Genomic DNA, 11,038 nt, shown 5'->3' with positions numbered 1-11,038 from the left:
CATACAGATTGAAAAGGTATGGAGACAGAATACATCCCTGATGAACCCCCCCTTCTTGATTTTGAACCATGTAGTGTCTCCTTGCTCTGTTCTGACAACTGCCTCTTGGTCCAAGTATAAGTTTCGCATTAGTACAATCAAATGTTCTGGGACCTACTATTTTAAAAATAAAACCACTCTCTTTTCCTTTTAAAGAACTTGGCATCAATCCCACTATCTTTCTGCTTCACTACAGATAGTGACTGGTCTTTTGAGTCACTGGGTCAGTCCACTCAAAAGCAAATAAAGGCTGAGAGTCAGAGTGGAGAGGTACAGTAAAGGATGCATCCTTCAAGCCTAATACTGAGAAACAGTTAGACACTAAGGGGACTCGGGTTAGGAGAATGTAGGGATTGGGTACCAGCGGACGCAGGGGAAGTATAATTTCAATGAGGGCTCTGAAGTCTTGGACCAATCTACTTTTGGCTTCTGGACTGACAAGACAGGAGTGTGATAAGATTTCTCCAACACCACTCCTGTTTCCTTTAATTGCTTAATGATGGACATTAGGCCTTGTCAGGAGAAAGATGATGCTTTTCTTAGGATATCTCTGCGAGCTATTCAAGGTCGGCCATCAGCCCAAACATCTGGATCTATACCCTTTAACTATGGGGTGTGTCGAGGCTCACTGGCACTGAATCACCATCCCTTAATGCCAGGTGAAGCACTAGGGGAAAAGGACTTTAGGATTTACTCTTGATAATAAGTCCCTTCCTAATAAAGTACAGGGTGTTAAGTATACCAGAAATCAATGGGAAAATAATACGCTATTCCATATACAGTTAAGTGGAGGGAGGAGTCTGAGGTCTCTTTACAGGTCGACCCTGAACAGTACGTTGGTGGAGGGCAAGAAGGCCAGTGAACAAATGTAAGACTGAATAACTCACACCAGTGTTGAGAAGACAGCGAATTCTCTTACCAGCAACATCCATAAATACACAAGGCTTCCCTGGGTGTATGGTAAAGAGATGCTGATCACTTATCACGGAGCCAGGGATGCATCAGACCCACTGCTCTTCTGCCACCAAGACACACTTGGGGCATCCCCAAGCCAGGTGCTCATGGAGGGGGCACATAGAAAGGTACAAGTTCTGAATTTTAGGAGGAATTAAAATTTCCTCTTCAGGAGTTGTTTGGGGAGTTTTAGCAGGTGTCTTTTCCTCATGGACTATCCTTGGTTATTGCTCCCACAGATTTGGGAGGAATAATCATCTTACTCTTGTCATATAACTCTCAGAACCATATAGGTCTTTTTTTATTTTATTTTATTATTTTTGTGTGAGTGTACCATCAAATCAGATCTGACTGGTACAGGAGGAGAATGTCCCTCCTTCCCTGGCAGAGCATCTGGTGGATTCGAACCGTGCACCTCTGGGATCGTAGTTGCAGCTCCTTACTACTAGGCCACCGGAGCTCCCCCATATATGTCTTTATGTAAGAGATCTGAGACTGTGCGCCCTACTGGCGGCAAAATAAATTAAGCTGCAGGATTGTGTTGTAATTAGTTGTCAGGTGCTATCGAGTTGAGTACGACCCATAGCGACCCTATGAACAACAGATCTGAACCCAGTCCTGTCCTGCACCATCTTCACACTTCCTGACACTTTTCAGCCCACTGCAGCAGTCACTGTTATCAATCCATCTGGTTGAGGTCTTCCTCTCCTTTACGGCCCCTCTACTTTTCAAGGATCCTTCCACCAAGGAATAGTCTCTCCTAGCAACATGTCCAAACTATGTGAGGCAAAGCTTTAGTATCTTTGAATAAAAAGAGCATTGAGCATTCTGGCCACGCTTTCTCCAAAACATACTTGTTTGTTCTTTTGGCAGTGTTCTTTTCCAACATCACAGCTCAAAGGTATCAATTCTTCTGTCATCCTTATTCACTGTCCAGCTCTCAGATGCATAACAATTTATCAGAAAGACTATGGCCTGAATCAGAGGCACCTTAATCCTCAAAGTGACATCACTGTTGTTGGTGTTATGTGTTGTCGATTAATCTCTGACACACCTATCCCCATTACCTCAGTCATTGAGTCAATCCATCTCATCCAGGGTCTTCCTTACTCCTCAATAATTTAGAGAGGTCCCTGACTGCAGACTTTCCCAGTGTAATATGTCCCCTGATTTCCTGACTGCTGGTATCAAGGGAGTTGACTGTGGATTCAAGCAAGACGAAGTTGTTGATAGTTTCAATCTTTTCACCATCTATCAACATAGGTCACCTTTAATATTGTTAATGCTTCTAGTTGATGTGGGGTGAAGTAAGAGCTGCTGGTGGCTAGTTGGTGTTTCTTCTCTACTTGGCGCAGGTCTGCATGATATCAGGGAGGTCTTCTCACAGTTTTTAGTGTCTTTCTCTTTTAATGGCTCGTCAGTTATGGGCTGAGTTACGGCTTTTAGTAGCTAGTAAGAGAGGCTGACTCTTCCATTTGACCCCACGGGCCATCTCGACCACCAAACCGAGGCTGGAAGAGAGGGACTAGGAAAATCAACGGTTCCCTGGCGGCGTCAGACAGTCGGCGGTCTCCTAATATACCCAGCGCGCCGGCCCCTCGCAGGGCGACCCAGGTAGCAATTCTATCCCTTAACAAAGGTGCTCAGTTCTGGACACCAAGCTGCTGGCTCTTCAGAATCATACCTGTCAGGGTCTAGCCGAATTCTGTCCCGGAATTTTATCTCAGAGGAAGACTAAGCGGCCTAAAAAGCTGCGCTGTCAACCCAACTGCACCTGATTCTAATCCACGACCTGCTCTGAGGGAGAAAGATGGGCCATTTCCTTAGCAATTTATTGCCTCTAAAACCCGCTGGACAGTGGGTCAGCTTGGGTGGTTCCGATTCAATGGCATACAACATCTCAGACACCAACTGTCCATCCCTAATACAGCAGTCTAGTAAGACAACAGGTCTTAAAACACCGATCTTTCATTCTTTAAGATTTTACTGGCTAACACCTGCTCCATCCTCCTGGCCACCACTGACTCCAACTCAGATGCTCATGGTCAGAATACAAACAAGCGGAACCAGACCCTTGCGCAGAACAGTAAGACTCTACTAAAGAATCAGATGTCTACCCTTTGAGATTTTAACTCCCAAGATACAACTACACAAACCGTTGCTTGCACCTGCCACGCCCCCACTTCTGCCCTGGCTCAGGCCTCCAAGCTTTTAACTTTGACCGGCTGCAGATCTTCAGTAGAACCGCTGTGGATCTGGCCTTGACACCAGATCTCTGCCCGCGGACAGTCAGGGTCTGGATATTACGATCTGGCCTTAGGCCTGCGAGGGTACCCGAGGCTTCCGACAGACAGAGCTCTGACCTAGATCCTCTGGCGATCAGGCCCCGACTCCTTGATACATAATGACCCTGAAATCCCCACAAAGGCCACTCCTGGCCCCTAAAAACTCACAAAGACTAGGTCCGGCCGCTCGGGCCGCGGGACGCGCGCCATCACCACCATCTTCCTGGGTCTCCGGATTTAGGCGGTAGTCGCCCACTGATGACGTCTCCGGCTGAATGCCCGCCCCCTAGACCAGAAGCCTTCTCTTATTGGCTAAATAATACCGTACGCGCCGCCGACTACGGGAAGCAGAGAGCAGGCGCCCTAAGATCGCGTCACTTCAAAGCGCCCTGACCGACCTGAATTGCTGGCGTGTTTGTTTTGGACAGAAACGGCTTTGGGGCCAGGAGAAGCGAGATGGGAGTCAAGTTGGAGGTGTTTCGGGTCAGTGAGCTGGGGAGCGTGTGGGAGGCTGGGCTGGGAGCCCTTCTGGGTCCGAGCAAGAAGCTCTGAAAAGTGAGACTCCAAAAGAGTCCCTGCAGCTTGGGAGAGAACACTGATTTGACGGGGACTTGCATGTTTGCAGATTCCGAGGTGGGACGCTGGGGAGGGATCTTAGGAAGGTCTTATGTGAAGCGGAGCTTCTGAGAAGGAAGGCTTCTGAGCCCGGCAGAGCTGTCAGTCTCGTAGGAGCGAGAAGGCGGCAATTTCTGATCAGGAGACTTTTAGCTTCGGGGGCATCTGAGGACCTAGAGCTCTTGGGTTTAGGCGTGCCCCCAGCCTCTGATGGCGAGAGTGGGAGTCTTGTCTCTGAGGTCTTAGGAGATCCCTGAAGTTGTAGGAGCTCTTGTGTTCCTGAGGCCGAGGTATGGGTCTGCCTGTCTGTGTCTATCTTTGAGAGGGACTCTTCTGAAGACTAATCTTAGTGGTCACCCAGGAATGGAGTATCCTGAGCATGGAATCTGAGTTTAGGAGAATGAGACTTTGAACTTTTACTGGTTTTTAATTTTGTTTTGAAATTTTTGGAGGGATCCCATGTATGAACGTAGAACTGCTCCATAGGTTTTTCTTGGCAGTGGAAACAGATGGCCAGTATTCTTCCTCGCGGCTTCTGGGTGCCCTCCAGGGATCTTGAGGCTCTGAGGAGAGCTTTAGGTTCTTGGAGAGTCCCTGAGAAGGAGGTGCTTCTAGATTCTACATGAGGAGATGTGTGTGTGTGTACGCACGACTGTGCATGCAAGCGCATGTACGTGAGCCCCTGCCACCCACCCCCTGCCTTTCTAGATGACGATCTATCTCACTTTCCCAGTCGCCATGTTCTGGATTGCCAACCAAGCTGAATGGTTTGAGAATTCTGTCATACAGCGCAAGGTGGGCCAACCTGTGGTTTGGCAGGTTCTCTCAGGGTGGGTCAGGGTATGGGTTCCCATTTTGGGGACCATGGTCTCGGCCATGAGGTGACCCTGCTCGGGTAGATGGGGCAGTGGATGCCCCTGGCTCCTGCCCTCAGCTATGACTTTGTCCCCACAGAGAGAGCTTTGGCCACCTGAGAAGGACAGTCAGGTAAGTGACAGAGGAGACAGGGCTCAAATGAAAAGACTACCCCCCTAACCCTCACCAGGGAACCAAGAATAGAAGGCCACAACCGCCCAGGGTCAAGTCCGACTCATAGTAACCCTATGGGGCAGGGTAGAACGGGACCATAATTGGGTTTCCACCTTTCTCCCTTGAAGTTGCTGGTGGGATCGAACTGCCAGCTTTTTGGTTGGTGGTTGAGCACCTTAACCACTGCCCCAATCAGGCTTCTGGCAGAGGACCAGGCGGCTTCCTTATTGGCCTCCCTTTGAGGGATGATTCTCATTCCTTTTGGCATCTGGTGGTAATTGAGGACACTGAACTCTGAAGCTCTGGCCTTGGAAGTAGTGAGGAGGGTGGTGAGAGAGGTCAGGCCCTGAGATGTATGCCTCCCCTTCCTTCTTACCCTCCACTCTGGCCCCCAGCTGGAAGAATTCAAAGAGCGGTTACGGAAGCGACGAGAGGAGAAGCTCCTTAGATCTGCCCAGCAGAGCTCCTGAAGCCTCAAGTTCTTGACCCCTCATCCCTTGCTCACAGATTAATACACACACCCGGACTCTTAATGCTTGTGGAAGTGTTTTATTTCTTGCTTTCGGGGGCCGAGTGGGGCCCGGGATGGCTCAGGCCCTCAGGGGGCCTGTGTCTGCGGCTGGGGGCTGCTGTTCCGGCGGAAGCTGAGAGCGGTCGGGTCCTGAGGAGTGAGGAGAGGTTGGGGGCTAAGAGTCCCGGATCTTTTCTGTGTCCCGTCCTGTGGATGAAGCAAGGATACATCAGGGTGAGGGGTCTAGGGCAGTGGAGGCCAAAGGAGAAACTGAGAGTGGAGGGGGCACACATGGGAACCCCATGTCTTACTCCCAGCATTCAACCCTGCCCCCCATCTCTGAGCTTGTCTGTCCCCCGAATGGGAGATGTAAATTGGTGGGGCTTGGAGATCCTGCCGGAGTCTGATCCCAAGCTGTGTGCGAGGATGTGTGATAAACGCACATGTACACGGTACATCCACATGTGAGCTGCTGTGACCTCTACCCCATGGTGTCATCCCAGGGGGGGCACTTGCTGTCTCCCTTTGGCCTCCCCACAACCCCCAGATTTGGGAGCAAGAGTTGTAAGCCCAGCCGTGGCCCTGGCATCAGCACACCTGCTACACTCCTGGCACCTCTCAGTCAGTCCTCTCATCTGAAGTTGGAGGCCTCTTGTGACCAATCGAGCTACGGGGTGGGCACTTTTATGGAGTCACTTCTGCCTGCCCCAGAGATACGTCTACCTACTCCAGAGAGCCACCTACCCCAGGAGACCCAGGTGGGACATGGTAGGGAAGGGCTCTGTCTTCTCCTGGCTGGGTGATGGGAGACCCAGTTACAGGCTAGACCCAGGCCATGCTCTCCTCAGCCCCATTGGAACCTCACCCACCTTGGGCCCCACGGGCTGGAAGCCAGGCAGGGCACTGATCATCACACGCTGGTCATCCATGCGGCGGCCCTGGGTGCTGGCCAGCATGTCCATCAGGCTGTCCATCTCAGGCGAGGGAACACCCTCTGCAGGGAGTGGAGCCCATGGGGACGGACACACAGACTCCGGAAAACTCAGGCCCACTTCACCCTACTCACATTCTTCAGGACACACCTTGCATGCTCACTTCCTGACATGCTTAACTACTAAGCCCCCACTACGTGCGAATCACCTCCACCCCACCTTAGACACCTGTGTCCCCACTGCAGGTTTCCCAGACAGATCCCCCCAAGGTGGCCACTCGCCCGGTACCCCAGATAGCATGCCCTTGCCCGTGCTCACGGTTCTCGGTCGCCTGGCCTGGCCCAGCCTGCAGTGAGCAGCGCTGCTCCTCCATGCGACCGCCCTGCACGTGGCTCAGCAGGTTGAAGAAACCTTCCTGGTCCGGGGAGCCCGCCTGGAGACAGATGCATGGTCCAGCCGGTCCCTGGGCTCCTGGGCTCCCCAGTGCCTCTTTTGGCTGCTGGCTCCCACCCTGACCCCAAGCCACCCCTCCACCTGGATGCTCACCATGGTCCCTGCTGCTGCTCTGAAGCTCCGCGGAGCCACTGTGAATGAGACCCGCGTCTCCTTCCCAGCCCCAGCCCTTGCCCCTGCCCCAGGGGCCCAGCTAGTGGCTCCCACGTGGTGCCCCTCCAGAGAGAGGCTGCCAGGCCAGCATCCCTGTCCTAGATTGATGCCTGACTCCAGGGCAGCCTGGCAGCTGGAGCCTAGGCTAGGGAGCCCAGCCTGGAGGCAGACCCAAATCCCAGCACCCCACTGATCACCAAGAGTTGATTCTGAAGAAGACCCTGACCTTGGGCATGTGGACCCTCCTGCCTACTAGCACCAGCAACTGGGTCAGGGGTCCCTATAGACTTGCTTGCTAATTAAGTGTCCTCCAAGCTAATTAGTCTTGTCACCCACTGAGACCGGAAAGTGCCAAGGCTGTGTGGGGGTGGGGCTCGCTCACCTGGATGCAGGTTGCCAGGCCCCCATCCTCTGCCTTCTTGTCCTGGGCCATCACTCTCCCTACTCCCCTCCCCTGGTCTCTGTCCTGCTGGCCTCTACTCCGGCCCCGTGCCCAAGAAAGCTTTTTAAAAGACCAAGGGGGTGGGGGCGTGGATCCCCTCCCAGCCCCAAATCCCCAGCGCACGCCCCATCTGCTCCCACCCAAGCTTAAGCCCCATAAAGATGATCCAGATAATTGTTCCTGTAGCAGGATGCCGGACGTGGGGGGCAGGGCCAGTAGGCAGGGCAACCTGGGTTTGTACCTTGCTGGACCTCAAGGACTCTCCGATGCATTAGAGCAGGCTAGGCAGTGACCCTACATTGGGAGGTGGCGACGTGAGCATCACTGGGAGAGGATAGGTGAGCAGACAAGGAGTGGCCAGCGAGGGCAGACCTGCAGCCTACTGTGAGGGTATTTCACACAAACCTCAGTGCTCCCCCACCTGTGGGTACTCCTGGCCTCTTGTGCCAGAATGATAGTTACCATCTGCAGGGGTGGCTAACAGTAGCTGGACCTGAGGACCTGTCCTCCTTCCTGCAGCCTCCAGCAACACCACCAGCTGCTGAATCCCTGTTCTTGGCAGCAATTCAAGGGGTATACTCTCCTCCTGGTCCTCTACTTGCCATCTTTGGGGCCTGGAGATGCATATCTGGGTATCCTATCTCCTGGCCAGCCACACGAACTGAGCTGTCTTTTCTCACCCAGGTGTCCAACTCTCAGCACAGGAGGCTGGACCCTGGGAAGGCCGAGGTGCCAAGGAAACCCTGCGTCTGTCCTGAGCAGTAGTGGCTTCTCCTAGAACTCTGCTCTCCTACCCCCTCCCTAAGGTGCATTTCAGAAACCAGCTCGAGTTTCCCTTTAGTATAAACTGGTAACCTCACACCTATTCCTGCATGGACCATGGCCTCAGTCCTTCTCCTGAGTCACTCCCCCTTCCCACCAGGACCCTCTCTCCAGAACCCCAATTTCTCAGGGAATTGTGTCTCCCCTAAATCTGTGTCACCTTGTCTGGGCCACGATCCTCAGCCTTATGTAATTTTCCATTTTGTGAGACGATATAAATATCCTATGTGTTGTAAATCCTCACCTCTCCGACCTTAATGAGGCTGGATTAGTTAGAGGCAGTTACATTAATGAAGCTGGATACCATCTACAGGATTAGGCAGTATCCCCGGTCAATCTCTTTTGAGCTATAAAAGGGATTAAAGAGCGAGCTGAGATTAGAGGAGCCTGCTACCACCACAGAAAGAAGAGCTGGGAGCAGAGCGTGTCATTTGGACCTGGGGACCCTCTGCTCGGAAACTCCTCAGACAAGATGACACAGAAAGAGAAAGCGTTTCCCTCCCCCCCCCCCCGAGCCAGGGCAATGAATTTGGACTTCTGGCCTCATCAACTGTGAGAGAATAAATTTATGGTTTTTAAAGCCACCCATTTGTGGGATTTCTGTTTTAGCTGAACTAGAACCACCCTCAGGGAAGGAGCCCCACACAGCACTTGCACCACTGTTAATTTCCTGTCTCCTTCCACTCAGTTTTAAGTGCCAGATTGGCAGTCCTCTTCCCTGATACAAAGCTCCTGCCTGTCCCCTGTGAATAGCAGAGGACCTGGCATTCCCTGACTCTTAAGGGACGCCAGCCAAGTGAAGGAAGCCTGCCTTACACTGGCCTCTTATTTCTCAGCAGAACTTCCTCTCACCTTGTATGTTACAGAATAGCTTTGGCTGTGATCGTTATGGGAAGATGCTTGGTGGCATCAGAGGTAAGCGCTCTGCTGCTAACAGAAAGACTGCTGGTTTATACTCACCCAGTAGGACTTTGGGAGAAAGACTTGGGCTCTGCCCAGAAAGATTACAGCCGACAAGGCTCACACGAGGGGTCACTATAAGGCAGAGCCAACTGGACAGCACCCACACAACAATCTCTATTGAGGAATCCCTGCTGTAAGCACAGGACAAGCAGCCAAAATCCATCCAGAGGCATCTCAGAAGATTAGCCCAGCAGTCAGCTTCAAAAAGGCCACAGCCTAAAACTCTTTGGAAGAGTTCTGCTCTGCGCACCTGAGCTGAATCTACTCCAGGGCGACTGACAGTAACAAATCTTTACAGAAACAAATTGCACCAGTCCTTATGCCAAAGCATAGTCAGATGGGCTCTAACCAGCCTTTGGATTAGCTGTTGCTATTAGGTACCCTCCAGTTTCAACTCAGCCAGTCTCTCCAAGGTGTTGCAGACCGAGGGTAAAGTATTTTTATAATTATTAATAATGAACCAGACTGCCAGGAATGATATAGAACAGAGAGTGTGAAAAACAGGGGGCCAACAGTTTCCATGACTGAAGGCCCCAAGCCATGCTTCTCTGAGTATTTATTTAGAATCATAAGGAAGGTAAACAAAGTAAAATCATAAGGACACACAAAACAAAAACAAAGGATAATGGTGAAGTCTTTTACAAATAAGGCCAGGTTCCTTTTTATGCTAATTTCAGGAGGGAGGGATTCAGTTGATACAAACTAAGAACAATGTTGACTCTTAGGGAACACCTTAGTGCCACAAGGTGACCTTCAGCTTATATTAAGCCTCCCTCATTTCCTGATATAGCATTTGGTCTACTATTGGTAAATTTGATATTCGGCTTTCATAAATTTGATATTCGGCTTCCCTCGCCAAGGGAATGAAACACTGCCCGGTCCTGCACAGTGACTGCTGTTGGAGCCCATTGTGGCTGCCACGGCTGTACCAATCCGTCTCCTGGAGGGTCTTCCTCTTTTCTCACCAACCCTCTTCTCTATCAAGCATGCAGTCCTTCTCCAAGGGCCCCTCCTGATAACAAAGCCTCACTAACTTAGCTTCTAAGGAGCATTTTGGCTGCACTTTTCCCAAGATGAGGCATTCTGGTGGGTGGCATATCCACAGGATGCTGTGCTGCTAACCTATAAGCCATGCCTCCGACAGTTTGAATGCACCAGCCTCCCCTTGGGAGAAAGATAGGTAATTTCTTTTCATTCGACTGATAGCCTTGGAAACTTGCTGGAGGTCAACTGTGAGTCAGTTCCATCCCATTGGCAATGAGTTTCTACTAAGACAGATTTCTCTCTCTCTTTTTTTTTGCATTTTGTTGTTGTTGATTGCCTTTGAGTTGAGCACAACTCATAGCGACCCTATGAACAAAAGACCTGAAGCCCTTCTACAACTATTGACATTTATCAAAGTTCATAGAATTTCCTGATGCATGTTATTTATGAAGTGGACCCCACTATATAGTTAATAGTCTTTCTAACACTCCAGTTCAAAGACATTGATTATTTGGTATTCCTTTTCTTTGTCCAATATTCACATGCAATATGTTGTTGTTGTTATTTGACGATGTTGTTGTGATTATGACAATGGCACACAACTTGAAAGGGTCCAGATCTGTTCTTCGTAGGGTCACCGTGAGACGTATTTGACTCAATGGAACCTAACAACACAACAGTATGTGTTAGTATATTTTATATGGATACTTGCCATCTGGGGCTTATCTTTTCCATTGGTGGTGTAGTCTGTAGAAAATCACATTGCTGACCCAAAGGTGAAGTCTCTCGGGTGGTTTAAATCCACCAGTTGCTCCTTGGGATGAAGACAGACAATCGTCTGTGCAATTTATAGCCT

At 50.8% G+C, this 11,038-nt stretch overlaps 3 protein-coding genes across 3 annotated transcripts in view; 1 reads left to right on the top strand and 2 right to left on the bottom strand.

Annotated features, from left to right (window-relative positions):
- The window catches only part of XAB2 (XPA binding protein 2), a 17,604-nt gene extending 14,107 nt beyond the window's left edge, over positions 1-3,497 (bottom strand). Inside the window, 2 exon segments of the mRNA XM_006902662.1 lie at positions 1,634-1,636; positions 3,447-3,497. Coding sequence (XP_006902724.1) covers positions 1,634-1,636; positions 3,447-3,497 — 54 coding nt within the window.
- A 237-nt stretch (positions 3,498-3,734) lies between these two features.
- PET100 (PET100 homolog (S. cerevisiae)) lies at positions 3,735-5,392 on the top strand. Its single transcript, XM_006902661.1, has 4 exons — positions 3,735-3,761; positions 4,602-4,688; positions 4,848-4,880; positions 5,318-5,392. The coding sequence occupies exons 1-4, from the start codon at positions 3,735-3,737 to the stop codon at positions 5,390-5,392; spliced, it is 222 nt and encodes a 73-aa protein (XP_006902723.1).
- Positions 5,393-5,520: 128 nt separating this feature from the next.
- PCP2 (Purkinje cell protein 2) lies at positions 5,521-7,404 on the bottom strand. The gene is made up of 4 exons (XM_006902674.1): positions 7,354-7,404; positions 6,684-6,876; positions 6,303-6,427; positions 5,521-5,640 (listed from the first exon to the last, which is right to left on the bottom strand). Exons 1-4 carry the CDS (start codon positions 7,402-7,404, stop codon positions 5,521-5,523), a joined length of 489 nt encoding a protein of 162 aa, XP_006902736.1.
- Between the last annotated feature and the right edge of the window lie 3,634 nt (positions 7,405-11,038).

This window comes from Elephantulus edwardii, unplaced genomic scaffold (genome assembly GCF_000299155.1).
Source record: "Elephantulus edwardii isolate Elephantulus edwardi_28Jun2011 unplaced genomic scaffold, EleEdw1.0 scaffold00438, whole genome shotgun sequence".
Lineage (NCBI taxonomy): Eukaryota > Metazoa > Chordata > Mammalia > Macroscelidea > Macroscelididae > Elephantulus > Elephantulus edwardii.
The sequence above is the reverse complement of the archived record's forward strand: the minus strand, read 5'-3'. Positions and strand labels throughout refer to the sequence as shown.